At 35.9% G+C, this 16,438-nt stretch overlaps 1 protein-coding gene across 1 annotated transcript; it reads left to right on the top strand.

Moving 5' to 3' along the window:
• The first annotated feature begins 2,810 nt into the window (after nucleotides 1-2,810).
• Nucleotides 2,811-15,889, top strand: LOC130255759 (T-cell receptor-associated transmembrane adapter 1). Its single transcript, XM_056496755.1, has 6 exons — nucleotides 2,811-2,942; nucleotides 7,598-7,708; nucleotides 9,302-9,338; nucleotides 10,667-10,728; nucleotides 12,019-12,077; nucleotides 13,197-15,889. The coding sequence occupies exons 2-6, from the start codon at nucleotides 7,606-7,608 to the stop codon at nucleotides 13,479-13,481; spliced, it is 546 nt and encodes a 181-aa protein (XP_056352730.1). The 5' UTR covers nucleotides 2,811-2,942; nucleotides 7,598-7,605; the 3' UTR covers nucleotides 13,482-15,889.
• Nucleotides 15,890-16,438: the final 549 nt, after the last annotated feature.

Genomic DNA, 16,438 nt, shown 5'->3' with positions numbered 1-16,438 from the left:
GAGCCACAATTTTAGGGGCAGTTAATGAGATAGCATTCTGCTTAACACTGGTTTTAAGTAAAGCTGTGATTAAAGACAGGCTTGTCTACAATGTAAAAAGGACCCTAATTAGTTTTTTTTTAATTTTATCATTAAGTACAAAATTCACTGTAAGAGATAGAAGAGCTCTCTGCAGCATTTGAAGCTCACTTGAAAGGCCCCACTCCTTCTGGCAGCTATTTTAAACCAACCTCTCTCCTGTAGCACTGTTCTCATTTGTGTTCACTGCAAAGGAAACCAGGTCTGCACCTGACACTGAAGTAAAGCTTCAAAGAGCAGCTTGAAAGAACAGTTCTACTTCTCCACTTCAGCATAAACCAAATCGAAAACATTTCTGCTGTAGTTACTTTGCCCAGAAAATTCTGAAATTTCATTATTAAAAATAGATTTCCACTTCAAACAGAAACATAATTTACATCTTGCAGGACTACCTATTCTTTTCAAGACTTCTACTACAAAAAATGTCTCTTACATTCTCTGCAAGGGGATTTCCACTGCAACACTTAACATAGAAAATGATATGATTTTTCAAAGAAAGGTTGCAATTTGAGTAGTAATGGAGAAAGTAGGCATTTGAGGCCTGGTGGTGGTGTCAGTTGTGCCATTTATTTCACCTTCAGGAAGCCAGAACAAACATGCACTCTGCAGTTTCAGAAAAGCACAACTTGATGGCAACTTGCATACATTACAAAATGTACTTTATGTACATTTTGACTCCATTTCAACAAAGACTCACTCCTTCATCTGTGCACATCAATATTTAGTTGTGCTCCATTTACCTTCCACAAGGACTTCAGTAGCAAGAGCTATTCCCAGCCAAGGCAGATGTCCACTTGAGACAGACTCTTCTCGAGATACCAGCATCATACATTCACCAAATATCACATAAGTGGTTAAGCAGGCAGAGATACTTTGCCAGAATATGTTCCCAGGAATTTATAGCTTGGGGACTTAAAAAAGAGGAGGAAATGCCTTTGTATGCAATAGATGGGGATGAAGTAGCATTACCTTATGTCCTGTCTTTCTAAATATAGTCATGATTTGTCCTTGTCTCTGTTATCCTCAATAACAGCACTTTAGGCAGACTGCTGGCTCCCTAAGATTTTAATGTAGCACTGATACAAAGGAAAGGGAAAAAAAGAAGCCTCATATTCACAAAGGATTTTACTGCCTGAAGTGAATATTTTCTTGCTATCTAACAGAGCCTTCTGTCTCTTGCAGGCTGCCCAAAATAGCATACCAAGTTCACATTTATTCCAACAGTCTTTGCTTTTGCAGCCATTTGAAGCTGATACAGTACAGCAATGATTTGCTCTTGGAGAGCAGATTTATTAACACACCAGCAGGGCTACAAGCCCAGAAATCCCCCTCTGCATTCTCAGTATTCACCTTTCCATTATGTTCCTAATTATCTCCAAAGGAGTTTATTTCTTGTAAGCTTCTTGTTTAGGCTGATAAGCATTTTATTCTGAATTCTCTGCAGATCTCAGATTTACTCCTCGTGCTCTTAGCTGAGAAATTAAGCAACTGTCTTCGTTTTCACAATGCGCCTCTTCCACCCTCTCCAGTTTCTCTCTCAGTTCAATATCCTTCTATAAGTATTCCCACCATTTTGAGAATTTTCAGATTAATTCCTCCTGCTCTATTCACTTCATTATGATAAAGCTCTGAGTAGTTAAGAGTCTATATCACCCTTAGACTTGAATGGGATATATTATATTAATCAGGACTAATCTGTTCCTTCATGTTCAAATAAGATGTTAATCCAGTAAATTATTTCTTAAGCATTGATCCAAGGCAGTTAATACAAAAATAATAATCCAAAGTAATAGCATGCCAAGTAAACACAGATTGCAGAGGACATTTTCTCACATGAGAGTCTCTCTTGAAGAGCAGAGCTTTACATTGCTCCTTAGACTACACTGAGGGCTATTTCAGTTTATGTATTCCAAAAAGACAAACATGGTCTTGTGATTCACATTTTTTTCCTAGGAAACCCCTCCTACTTCTACATTAGACATTGTAGGAAATCAAACTGCTCTGAAGAAAAAACCCAAAACCCAACCTAAACCATCAGAAGTTAACAGAAGGTTTCTATGACAGTGCTCAGCGTGCAAGCTTCCTCTGGAAGAAGCTATCTTGATTCTGAGAATAAAATGGCTTTCTGCCTAAACACAGGCATGTTTCATTAAATTCTAAAGTAAAATACACACAGTGAGCCACATGCTGATTTATCCTTTCCTTCCACGACTGTACTGGATTGTGGCTCCAGGTCCATAAACTCTAAAGAATGGAGGAATGACATTATGTTATTCTAACCTGACTTTCAAGAGCTGTGTTATAATTCCTTCATTATGCCTCTGAATCCTGATGCTGCTAAACTGTAGGCTCAGCAATTATTTCAGACTTGGTTTAGAAACTTCAAGAGAGGAAGAGTCACATAGCACTCCTAGGTAAAACAGTTCTGTAATTTAGTTTAACAAGTACTAAATTCTTCTGTTGAATTCAGCATAACATTAAACCCAAGAAGACTTAGAGTGTGAATATGAATATTACAAAAGTAAGTTTGCACCACATAAATGAAACTAATAGTCCTGTACATGTTCTTCTGAGGCAAGACAGGTGGATAATAAATACAAGGTTACACAAAAAATACTTTAATTCTCTCTTGGAGGCAAACACTGAAGGAGAATGCACGTTTGCTGGTAAAAGCTGAACCACATTTCCTGTTTGTAAGAAAGGAGGTGCAAAAAAAGACTGGAGGGATTTGAGATTGACGGCAGCTCTGAAGACAGGTTCACCCTGCCAGGTTCAAAACAAAAGAGTATCCAACATCTGCCAACATAATTTGATTTCCTGTTGGATAAAGGGGAGGGGAGTATTCCTAGAAACAGCAAAACCAGGTAAGCCTTATCTTTTAAACTTGTAAACATAGGAGCAGTAGAACCACGCTATGGTAGATTAGCAATCCTCCAAGAAGGTGGTTCAGGGTGCTAAACCTTCTTTAATTTAGGTTTGGTAATGAAAATTAAGCATTGGCATTAGTTTTATGCTGAAAATACTGTGCTGTGGGCCTTCTTATTATAATGTGCTATTTTCTTTCTGAAGTACGAAGTTGGTATCTTTCAAACCAATTAGTTGTGCACTAATTAATTGCAGTTTAAGGTATCTTTTTCAGATAATTAATCCTGTACTAAAATCTCTCACAGGTGAAAGCATTTTTAATGCTAATTTAACATTTATCAGTCTCTTAATGGGTTTCTTTTTAAGGGCCATTAGTACAAAATATTATTTATATCAACATTTAATTGGAAGGGGGGAGGAAAGACAGTTTTATCTAATTTTTAACAAATTTGTAGACAAAAAACAAGAGAAAAGAAAGGAAAACCATTTTGTGCTCCAGATCATCTCCATAAATCTGGTAGCAATTAATCTGCCTTTGTGGATGACGTTGATACTACAGATGGCATGTCCAGCTAGATGGTGTCTGTTCCTCTCCTCACATGCCTTCCCAGTACAAAAACCTGGTATGTCATCTCCCTCTTCTCCTTTGTGATGGATTCTCTAAACAAAATACATTAGGGCAAGGAGGAACAAAATGTAGCACTTCTGCTACCTATTCTTATGTTGTCAAGAGTACAAATAACCAACATGAATGGTTAAATCTGGCTCTGCTCCCTGCAGGATTATGCCCACTCCTTTGAGCTGCAATAAAATGAATAGCAGAAATTCATCCAGGAAAGATTAGAATGTTAGAATTAGAATCTTGGAGATTTTTGGGGTTTTTTGGCTTTTTTTTTTTTTTTTTTCTTGTTTTCGCTCACAGCCTTCCAGTGGCTGTGTCATGAACCCTGTAAAGAGAAAACCTAAGAACAAATGACCAAAACTCTATTTATTCCCATGTCTTGTCTCTGTTGCTGGAGAAAGTTGTCAATAGACTTTAGAAGAGAAAAAGCAGAGTTAACTACATATTTAGAAGGTCTTTTGTTTGTCTGTATTTTGTGGTGTGAATATGGTGCCTTCAGTTCATAACTGTAAAATATACTAAGAGTTGGTGAGTAACCCCGTCACTAAAGCCAGAAAAATAGAAACATTATCCAAATAAGTAACTTACCTAAGACAGATGTTCTACTTGGATGCTACTCCAAGTTTAACCTGGTTTTCAAAGAAAAATGGAAGAACAGCAGCACAAAAATATATCATTAATACTAGAAAGACTCTGATATTAATTAATCAAAATACTGTCATCTTTATTAAATATACTACTTCTCTACTCACACATCCCAAAGTCTTCTAACAATAGAACAAGGATTGTTGTCCCTCTCCTGAAACCTTTGGGCACATAATGAACTTTTTCCCTTCACAGAGCACATTATGTTAAGAATACTTCAATATTATTTCTTGTAACAAACTAGGATCACCCTTAACTTTTCTTATCACAGATAGACTATCACAGATAACCCTGATGGAACTTGAGCTTGTTGTTTTAGAATCATAGTGTCCTGTTCCCAAGCAGCCTAATTATACCATATCACTTTTTTTTAAAAAATACAACAATTAAACAAAAATATTCTATTTGATGGCTTGAATGAATACAGTGAATACACCCTGAATACAGTGTCATGGGTTCTTTGGACTAAATATATGTTATGTGAATAGGATTAATATCTTTTTGCTCCATTTGAGAATATATGACTTGAGTGAGAATTAAAATTAGAGAATGGAATTAAAGTTACCATTTCAAAATGGAATATATTTAGTCTAATATACTTGCTGTTTATTTCTCACTCACTATCTACAGTTTCCTTATCATATTTTTGTCTTTAGCACAACCTGTTAACTGTGAGAGATTGCATCTGCTATTGTACATTTAGGGAGAGCAGTGTAATTATCTGTGGAGACAAATTGTTCTTCACACAGTCAGCTTTCCTTCTAATGCTGCTGTTGTCAGAGTAGTTAATATTGAAATAATGCAGCTATAAATATAAGCAGCAAATCAGAAACACCTGTAAGGACAAGAAGACTTGGGAAAGATCTGGGAGTTGCATATCTGTGAAGCAAGGATATAAAATTGGAATTTCTCACATTTTATGTCAGGGTACTACAATTAGCTTGAAACTAATGTTAGACTGGCATAGAGCTCTCAGAACAGCACCACTACACCTCTGATCCAAGTGTTTACTATGGTTTTATGGGCTAAGTAAAAACTGCTATTGTTTCTCCCATATAAGTAGTGTTGACTGACAAATAAATAGCTAGTATTGCAAAAACAAGCAAACAAAAATATACTGAAGTCACACATATGTTTGCATACATTCTACTGAAACACAAGCAGATGTTTAAGTCAGTGTTGTGGAAAATAAATTTAAAAATAAACTAAGTAGTGTTCATCCGGGTAGAAATTTAAATGTTCTTTTCTTAATTTACTCACACCCATGAAATTTCCTAAATCATGATTAAGAAAGAACTATAGATTGTGAGATTTAAAACATTGGTACCTTTTATGAGAAATCCAAGTTTCATATCTTTTTTTTTCCCTAGAATGTTTTTAAAGTTCTTGAGAAGTAGGATTGCTCTAATACTATAGAATTTAAACTTGAAAACTGGAAAGAAAAAAATTGTATCCAACCTCTGCTATTTTCCAGATAATAATTTCAATTTAAATCAAAAGCTGAAACAGGAAAATAGTACTTGTCAACAAAAAAAGGGCTGAAAATAGTCAAATTGAAACTAAGAGTTTTACTTGTACTCTGGAAACACCGGGGAAAAATTGAATTCCTGAATCAGAGAGTTTCTATGTGATATTCTATGTGAATAAAAAGGAACAATATCAGATCATAACTGTACATTAGGTACCTGTTCACCCTTTTCCTGAGGTGTTTCAGGAAAGACTGAGTGCCATGGTGCAGTTGGTAAGGTGTTCAGTCACAGGCTGGTGATTCTTGATGCACCCTGATAACATCTTCTCAGTGTAGGATCTCCCATTCTTCTAATTCCTTCCCTGAAAAATTGGAATGATGTAGAGCTGCTTCATGGGGATGCTGTCTGTTTGCAAAAAAAAAAGTGCCTTTCAAAATGAAAAGGAGTATTGAGGTGATAAAGAACTCTCAAACACCTTTGGGAAAACTCAAGTAGTAGAAAGGAAGGCAAACAGGATGTTTAGTTTAAAAAGAATAAATGGTCACTGAAAGTACCATGAGAAAAAAAAAAATAGAGGTAAAATTCTGTCAGTAAATTATAGCTTATTTACTTTGCTTCGTTCCTTTTAAGGTTCTGATCAGGAAAAAACCTGCATCCCAGAAGCCCAGGTGATTTGTGATTTTTTTACTACCATGGCTTCTCTTATCTTTTATAATTTTAAAAACATCTCAGGATTGGAGTACAACAGAACAAAAAGAGCACTGGCAACACCAGCACAACAAGGGGCAAAACCTGTGAGGAGGTTTTGAGCTGGAGCTGGTCAGTCAAGGAACAAAGCTGGAGCAAATTTTAAGGATCAGTATTGTCCAATCCAGCCCCTTGACTGCTCTGCTCCAGCTGCACTTTTCTCTTTATGCACTATTAGAGGAGCTCATTAGTTCTGGGCATCAGGCAGGCTTCATTTCAAACACTCCAAATCTCAGAGAACATGATGCATGCCTCTGGGGAAAGTTAAAAATCAAGCTGCAAGCTCCTTTCACACATTTATTTGGCTCATTGTTGTCAAGGAAAGCTTTTGCAGCCATTTACAGCAACGCTGATAATTTTGGCCACTAGACGGCCACAAATAGGTTATTTTCTTTGGCAGGGTTGGTGATGGAAAACTTGTATGAGCTGGGTTAATCAAGGAATTAATAAATGAAAAAGAATAGATTTCATGCATGGGGGTTCTTTCCTGTCTTTCTTATTGCAAGTTTAGAGCAAAAGGTTTTGTTCACATAAGTGGACCCACCTTTTACCAAGTGATTTTCCAGGAGCTGTTTGAACTTTTCCTGCAGTAATACTGGTTCCCAGCTGATGCTTATCCTTTACCATCACTTCCTCTGGTTTCTCAGGCAAGAAAATAAGTACCAGTAAGTGGTTTTAATAGCTGGAAAACAATGCAAGAAAAGCAAATTTTGCCCTTTTTTTGCAGGGATTGTTAAAATGTTACAGTCTTATTATTCAGAGACCCCACCAGCAAATTTGTTTTGACTAAATTCAGAACTACTTTCAAGATCTCTAGAATTTAGCAAAGAATTCACTGACTTAAAGACAACTTCAAAAATAATTTGAAAGCCATCGAGTAAAATGACTTTTTTCTTTATTAGTTTCTGATTTTTACTACATCTTACAGACAAACCAATAGCTTAATCTTTGGTTGAATTCCAACAAAACAGTATTTCTGCTAACAGTTTATTAAAGTTGCTTTCTTATTATTTAGCATCTGGTTTTGATATTAATTATTTAGCTTGTATAGCAATAGCTGTGAGAGAGTAAACAACAAAATAGCAGCTTCGATTACAGAAAGCAAAAATCAGCCAAGCATGAAGAATACAGCAAAACTGTTAGACAACACAAATAGCAAATTTTCTTTCAGTTACAGGAATGGACTGCCATTTTTCTGTCTGGGCAGTTCTGGCCTTCCTGAGTTTGGCTCTGCTTGTTTCATTGTCACTGAATATTTCACACTGTATGAAAAAGAAGCAAGGTAAGAAATGTCTCTTTGTAAGGAATCGAGTTTCAGTGTTTGAAGCCATCCCTGCTCAGAGATATCAAGTAGACAAATTGATTCTTCTGAATCTTAAAGTTATATTTTGGCAAAAATAATTTTACTAGAGAGGATTTAGGTTTTGAAAATTTTTAGGAGACAGGTATGATTACAGAATGATTGCTCACTGCCCCATCCACTGCTGAAAACAGGTACCCAAATCCATTCTCTGAAGGCAAATCAGCAGAACAAGAAGAATTTAGTTCTAAATTTTTTATTTCTAAAGTATATTTTTAATGCCTGCAATTTACTTGCCTAGGAAGTATACTTTTCCTATAACTGGTTATTATTTATACTTTGATGTAAAAATTATTTTAGGTACATTGATACAAAATACGTTGGAGAAAATTTTCTCCTCCCTAAATTCCTAAATGATCATTTGATTTTCAGATTTCATACAGATTTTATGCCTTATAAGTGTATTTTGGAAAAACATTCTAATTCTAATTCTAATTCTAATTCTAATTCTAATTCTTTTAATGGGATTCTACTGGATTTCTTAAATCAATGTGTCTCCCATGTGACTACAATCATACTTGGTTTTGGTTGAAATTAACTTCTACTTTTTGGCAGATTGTGCCAGTGCAACCTGTCTTTTTGTGCAATTCCGTGGTTAGGAAGTTGTACAATCCTCCCCATTCCCTTTACCCAGGGAAAACTGCACCTGTGCTGTACATGTAGGGGTGGGCAGGACAACACTGGTGACTTCAACAAGGCTAAATGCACCTGTGTATATAAACTACATAAACAGAAGGCATGTGCTTATAAACTGAGCTCAAGTATTAGAGAATCAGATATTCACAGGATATTAAGAGAGTCACTGGAGTCTTTTGGGATGGGTGTGGGTTGAGCTTTTTGGTTTATTTTGTGGTTTAGTGCTACTAGGCAGGTATTCCTGTGAGGAAGAATCACAGTCATTTATAAAACTAACCTGACCAAGGTTTAGGTCAGAGTGACTGGTGCTGCATTACTCATTGAATTGGAGCTTACTGTGGTGAATTCTGGAGTCCTGGAGCAGAATTTAGAAAATCAGGCATTCCTGAACTATTTATCAAGCTCTAGCATGAAATCTCTTTGTAGCCATAGCCTCTCTGCTTCAATTTCTTCATCTGTGTGGATCACAGAATCTCTTCTTCAGACATACCAGCAGAACTAGTAATATAAATAAATCTGTCACTTTGTAATATTAACACAATTCACCTCCCCAGACAGAGAAAATCTGCGAGAAAAAGATGTGGGAGAAGCAGAAGGTAGAGGAAATAAAGAATGAATCATAAGTGTTACAATACATTTTTTGGGTACAGTAAACTACTGCAGACTTTGCAGCCACAGCACAGGGCCACAGACAAACATTTCTTGTGTTTAACAAAAGTATTTTAGAAAAGTAGAGGGACAACTGAAGATCCTGAGAACCAGAGCTTTCAACTGTATTCTCTAAAACCAAATGAAAAGCATGCCTGTTGAGATAATTATCTGAAATGTTCTAAAACAACATGTGTCATTTTCTCTTAACTTTTTTTTTTCAAATTCCAGCTAAAATGCATAAAGACTACGAAGAGAACAATCCAAGGTAAGTTGCATTAAAAAGTTTCTTTCTGGAAAGGGTAAAATATGCAATAAATAATGACAGATGGCTTTGAAGGAATAGAGGAAAATTCAATATCTCATGCAGTCTGCCTGGAAATGTTGGTTGTGGGAAAAAAGTTTTCAAAAAAAACCCATGGAAAAAAATTCACATGTGAGTTACATCCTCCAGTCATTTTATCAACAATAAAATAATTGCATGCTAATACTATAATTTTATCTGAAAGTGCAAAATATTGAGCTAAACCACCATTATCTATCACTTAATAATTCCATAATAATTTAAAAGAACTCTCAGCTCCCACAAAAGAGTGATAAATTATAGTCTGATAGTTAATATTTGTGGAGCAATGATTTACATGTATTTACATTTCATAACCATCTTTTACACATGGCCAAAAGCAATAAAACAGTCTGTTTACAGCTGCAGGATACCTCATGATCTGTTACACAAATCTCTTTCAAGCCTCTCTCTCTTATGCCATACAGAAAAAAAACCCCAAACCAGGCTCAAACTCTAGAAAACAGAGATGAATAAAAGTCTCATCTCAACCCAAATATAAAAGGCCCTGGAAACAAAAAATACAAAAGCCTGCACCCAGTTCTCAATTACAAATTTTCTTGAAATTGGGAAGTCTCTATTTGTCTTTTACTGCCTGTTCAGATGAAAAACATCCCTGAATGTTGTGTTAGAGCACAACTTCACCCCCTTGAGGAGACACAATCTAGGGGTAGAAAGTAGAAAGGTTACACTGTGCTTCCCACTAGCAATCCCCATTTTACAGACCCACCTAGAAAATTTAAGTAACACCAAGTAATGAAACACAACATACAATTAAAAATGCAAAGCTGAACTTGGCTTTGGTCTTCTCTGTGTCGACAGAAGCATTTTAGTTGAATCAAGATGGGACCTTTTAAGAACATCCCCCCAAAAGACACAAATAGTGCTTTATTTTGTATTGCAGAGTGGTCTCAGGGACATGAATTGGGTTCCTTTCGGTGATCATTAATATTTCTTACCCTACCTCTAATTGTAGCTTAATAGTCTTGAGATTACCTTTGTGCTTAATGATGTTACAGGAAAGGAGAGTTCAATTCTGGGCTAGGTAACAAATCTCTCCTGAGAATACCCACACTGCCTTTTTTGTCCCTTCTAATACTTTTGGTCTTGTTTATAAGACCACAAACAATCTGCTGTATATAGATATACACACATAATCTGCATATGTGCATAAAACTTTACTAAAATAGAGTATGGAGGTGCTAAATGAAGCATACTCTGTGAATTAAAAGTATTTTTTCATTCCCTTGTAGCTATGATGGCTATGACACAGAAGATTATCCAGTTTATGGCAATCTCAATCAAGATATTTTAGGTAAGCTTCATTTTAGGAACATATGTCTGTTCAGTGGCTATAAAAATGTATGATTAAAAAATGACTGACTGACATTTTTAATCTCTCAAATGGCAAACTTGAGAATCAACATCTTTTCAATTAATGGTATAACTGAAATTATTAAAAGATACTTGGGATAGAAATGCAAAACTTCATACTGCACTGCTATTTATAAGAGCAGATCTCATACCGAATTTGATTTTTTACAGTCCATATGGTCCTGCTCAGCCAAGTATCTCAAAACAAAGATCTTGTCTAAATGGAAAGCTGCACTAGCTGAAACAACAGCTTGATCCATGCCTATTAAAGCAACCTAAAGCACACATTACTCACGGCCCAAGGTCAGTGCTCCCACAGAAGCAGGCAGAAACAAACACATTCCAGTTCTCTGCTGTGGCTATATCACCAGCAACACTGACAAATGTGCTGAAGCCCAGCAGCTGAATGGTGGGCAGCAGCTTGGCTTTCCTTTACTGTGCTCAAGTTAATCCTTGGCAAAGAGACACCACATTAAAGACTGTAACATCATATAACTGCAGCAAGAGCTAGATGAGCCAAGGGTTTGTCTCTTGAAGCCCTTATAGAGTTAAAGCATAAAGTATTTAGGTAGCAAGAACACAACTTTTTCAGCAAGCCTTATTTGGGGCTAAGCAAAACTAAAGCACTTGAACTGCAGGGAAAGAAAAAAGCCCAAACAAACCGAACTTTTTCAAATATAAATTTAATCAAGTCAACACTCAAATGCAGTGACATTGTAAAAGTCTGAAAACCGTAACGAAGCATTCTGTTCTACTGGTGGCTAAAATGAGGTATAACACGAGAAAATAACTAGAACCAAATTCACAGAAAACTGAAGTAGACTCAGGAATAGAATTTAATCACCAGCTGCAGCAACTCACAACCACTTTCTCAGCCAAAGAAAAAGGCTGCCTGTGCTGAAAAATTCATCAGTATGTGGCTACCTCTTAATTGCAAGAGGTCCTCCCACCACTCTAAAATGATGCCCATACAGTGAATAATGAGAAGCTTCTCCTTCATATGAGCACAAAATGATTTTCATTTTCACAGTATGTGTCTGAATTTCTTGGCTATTTACCTTTCTATAATTAGAGGGAGAGATCTGTGTGTGATTTCAAAACAAACACAGACATCCTACCAAAGCAAATTGGGGGGAGTGCATTCTCTAACAGAGAGAATTTTTTGGTCTGATCTTTTAAGACTCAGTAGAATGTCTTAATAAAAAGATTTTTCTACTTTGATAAATTACAGAAGAATGTTGTTATGAGCAGATGAAGTCCCAGCCTCAAAGACCAGTTAACCAGCTACAGGTATTTTTAATTTTCATTATGGATTTCTGAATCAGGGTAATATGGTCTGTCTCAGAGTTCATTTATCCTATAATAAAATATAACAAAAATATTCACACTCTCACAAAAATTACCATGCATTAGTTGTCTCAGTTCATCAAGGTATTTCACTTGACCCTCCATTCAATCTGAGTCATTAATAAGGAACAATAATTATAGACAATTCAGTTCCACAATACAGCATAATACAGCTCAGCCACAGGTATGCAGATCAAGTGGCATTAAATTTGCATCCATAACCATGGCTTATGTAAATAAATAATTTTATTTGGTTTGATTATCAACTAAGTGAAAGCACAAGCTTCATCACTTGATACTCATGAGTTTGACTGGCTTTCTCCTGTCCAATGCAAAATCTATATACCTTAAGCAGGGAAAGATTGTTTTCTATTGATTTATATTTTGTTGAGATACCTGTATGCCTAAAAGCATGCAAGCTTCAAATGAAGTTTGCCTGTAATTGAAGCATTCCTAGCATCAATCTCCTGAGCAATTTTCAGACTCTTTCACAGGGTATTTCCAGCAGGTAAAAACCAACTTTTTTCGTCTAGACATTCCAATGTCAATAGTCATTGATGATCTGGCTTGAAAAGCACAAAAATCCAGGGAAAAGACACAAAACCCATTCATTGTTATAAAAAGTACTGGAAAGGAGATTGTATATGTGGACAAGAATCACCCATCTGATTTTCTGCACAGACAAAGCCTGTTAGTAATGTTGTTAATAACTGGATTCTAACTAAAAAAGTAAAAAAATTAGAAGAAAACCAGATTGATAATGACTTGCATCCCAAGGAACCTGGACTTATTACATAAACTTCCCTCCTTCCCACAGAGAATCTTTCCAATGATACCTTAATGAATTTTTCCATATTGCCACTGAGTCATTTACCATTAGCTTATACTGCTCTGTTTTCATTCTTCCACAGTTTAACAATTTGTACTTTTAACGAGTTGCTTTAAAGCCAGTTTAGGCAAATTTCAGGTAGAATTATGATTAGAGTATAGACGTGCTTGAAGTCTTAGATATAAATTTAAAGCAAGGATAACAACTGAATGTTAAAGTGAATTTTCTTTTAGGTGGAGCCTGCCAATCAGATGTGTTATGCCTCACTTGATCACAGTGCCAAGGGAAAATGCAGAAAACCAAGGAGAAAGAAAGATCCTTCATTAGAAGATGATGAAGAAGAAAGATCATCTAACCCCATGGTGTCTTCCAAAGTTAGCATTTACCTCAATAGTGAGCAGCTGGCTGCTGAAAACACAGCAAAAGTAGAAGCCATTCATGATGATCCCATCAGATTAATGGGCTTGATTCATAATAAAAAAGGGGAGAACCGAATATGTAGCGAACCAAAAATGTAACCATAAAGGGAGATTTGCTTTTTCATTCTGGAGGAGCAATGAAGGATTAGGGATAATATTCTGGAAAGCTGACATATAAACAGTGGTATGAAATGGGTAAGTTAAGTGTTCCAAACTGTCTGCCAAGAATATTTATAGACTAAGCAAGACATAGGTCCAGACTGCACTGGGATGGATCTGCCCTTCAGAAGACAATTTGAAAGAGCTGCAGAAGGTGGCAGCTCACCATTCACATGGTAGTGATTCCAGTAAAAATTGATCCTGTTTTAAACAATCATCAGATTTCAAGCAGTTCTATAAGATCCTCTCGTTGTCTATAGAGCTCTAGCAGAGTACAATTCTGTATTAACTTCAATACTTTTGAAATGAGATTGTATATCATACTTTCACACTTGATGATTATCTGTTTTACCAATTAAGAACTGATCTGCTGCTCCACATTGTGAACTTTCTGACTGCCAGTGGTCTATGGCAATGACTGGAGAATAATTTAACAGCTGATTTGAAGTAGTAATTGTACATCTCATGAAACTTAGCAGTATCTTTATATACCTTTAGTTTCCTCTAACAATACTAGAATACATCTCAAATCTCAATTCCTCTACTATGTAATGCTGTATAGAGCTGCATTCAAGGGTCCACAAATATATTATCAAACCATCAATAACAATAAATCTAGGGAGAATTTCTTCCTTCTAATACTCTATGTTATGTTTACATTCCTATTGGGTTTTCCATTGCCATCCTTACTATTTTACAAAAACAAAACCAGCTTTTTATTTCCCTAAACGCTTCTCTCCCTGTGTGCACATTCATTTGAAGACTAAATTCTGTAAATAAATGGTAACTTTTTAGTGGGTATCTATTTTTATATTCTGGGAGTCCATTAAGTAGTCACAGCAGGAAGCAAAGCAAGTTAATGCAATGTGTCTGCCTCTAGGTGTCAGACACTTCCACCTTCTCAAAAAAACAGGATATTGGAGCCTTTAAAATCCACACAGAGCAGTGGCAAGGAATTTGAAACCCTGAAGCACACAGAGCCCTAAAACTGTGTGAGGTCCTGAAAGAGATAGACCTGGAAACAAGAGGCACATAGTACAGAGAGCCAACACCACCTAACAGCAGAAATAGTTGGACACACCAGGGAATGAGACAAATCTATGGAGGGAGGGAAAAAAAAATAAAAAACATCAATAGTTAAATTCAACCTGTCATTTTAGTCTGATAACTAATTTAATGGAAATAAAGTACTCACTTCTCTCATGGAGTATACATATAACAGTAAGTCCATTTCATGGAATTTAAGTACATTTAGTTTCCTTTCTAGTCTCAGTCTTCATTGTTTAGTTCAGCTATGTGTTTATGCCAATTTTCATCAGCTGCTTTCCTTTGCAACATAGTTTGTTCAAAGAGCAGGGCATTTATGTAAATATTCGCTATATATATACATATATATATATATACACACACACACAGACACACACTTCCTTTTCACATTTAATCACTGCCTCCAATAAATTACTGATTGTGGCTCTCAGACATCCTATCAACTATTTCCAAGGCATTTGTAATGCTGCCACATTCAAATTTAGCTTTATTTTTTTGCTCTTTACCCTCCCCATCTGCTTAAATAAGCAATCTAACAACCTAATATTTTTAACGAGTTTTGGGGTAGTTTTCAAGTGACTACCAAATCCTTAAATGAAAAAACATGTTCAATATTGCTGAAGATCTTCAAGACATTAGAGAAAGACCTACATAAACTATCATATACTGGTTAAATTCTTTTCATATAAAGCAAGTTTCAACTAGCTACAACAGAAGAGGAGGTGCTAGGTTCTAGGTTTATACTGTCTCAGTAACCTCATCTGTTTTTCCACTATTCCTTAAAAACAAAAAGTTTATAGCAAAGAGAAGTAGAGTAAGGCTCTTTTATTAATGGTAAGCTTAACATTCAGGTTCAATGGAACAGTAAAGAATGAGCAAACAAGAGGAAATATGGTGGAAAAAGCAAAACTGATTGGAAGGGTAGAAGAATGGAACTCAAAACAAGAGAGCAGGTAACACCATTGATATCTTTGTGAGTTGAGACAGATGTATTCCAGCAGTAATTATAGCATTTGATAATCATTGCAGATGTACCTGGCTAAACAGTGTCATTAGGAAAAATTAGACTCCTGCTTGTATCATATTATTAAGAGTCTGCTGACTCACATGATGTGGAAGGATCAGCTCTAAAAATACAAACTCTTTCTCACTTTTTTGCTACTGCTAGCAAAACATGGCATTGGCATGATCTTATCTTCCAATATGTACAGATTTTCCAAGAATGACCTCTTTAAATTATTTCAAAGTAATCTTCATGGAAACAACTGTGCTATGTTGAATAAACAAACTTACCTTCCTTACCTGTGTGAGCTACATTAAAGTTTCTGTGTAAAAGTCATACCTAGATTGAGAACAGTTCCAAAATCCAATTCCAGTTGACTTCTAAGTTACTTTAGAACAAAAACAATGAATTATGCAATCTCTCAGTACTGGTGTATCAAGAAATACTGGGAAATAATTACCTCAACAAATCCAAGAGGAAGATAGTTCATAAAACATATTTCCTACAGTGCATCCATGTGTGGAGAGAAGAAAAAGAGAGCCCCAAGAGAATTCCTAAAATACAGTATTTTGTTGCTGTAATGGAAAGAAAGGTAACATCCAAATTGTTAAGGATGGAATGTGTATGCAGAAGTTCTTACTGCTAAGAAAGTCTCACTAGAGCTGGCTTCTTGTCCTATTCAAGAACAATACTTAAGATAAAAAGATTTTGGTTTTAAGAGGCAAAATAAAACCCTCCCATGTGTCTAAAAAGAAATTAAAGCCAAAAAAACCCAATTTCTTCCTTTTCTGCAGTTCTGAAAGCTAACAAGGGGCAGTGCTGAAAAAACAGCAAGTACCTGATCTGA

Source organism: Oenanthe melanoleuca, chromosome 1 (assembly GCF_029582105.1).
Source record: "Oenanthe melanoleuca isolate GR-GAL-2019-014 chromosome 1, OMel1.0, whole genome shotgun sequence".
Lineage (NCBI taxonomy): Eukaryota > Metazoa > Chordata > Aves > Passeriformes > Muscicapidae > Oenanthe > Oenanthe melanoleuca.
This window is presented reverse-complemented; position numbering and strand designations above follow the sequence as displayed.

What these genes read in the sequence shown, in the direction of transcription:
- LOC130255759 (XM_056496755.1), top strand. Translation starts at nt 7,606, where the DNA reads ATGGACTGCCATTTTTCTGTCTGGGCAGTTCTGGCCTTCCTGAGTTTG. An exon ending in CTGTATGAAAAAGAAGCAAG is followed by an intron (nt 7,709 to 9,301) that starts GTAAGAAATGTC and finishes TTCAAATTCCAG; the next exon opens with CTAAAATGCATAAAGACTAC. An exon ending in TCTCAATCAAGATATTTTAG is followed by an intron (nt 10,729 to 12,018) that starts GTAAGCTTCATT and finishes GATAAATTACAG; the next exon opens with AAGAATGTTGTTATGAGCAG.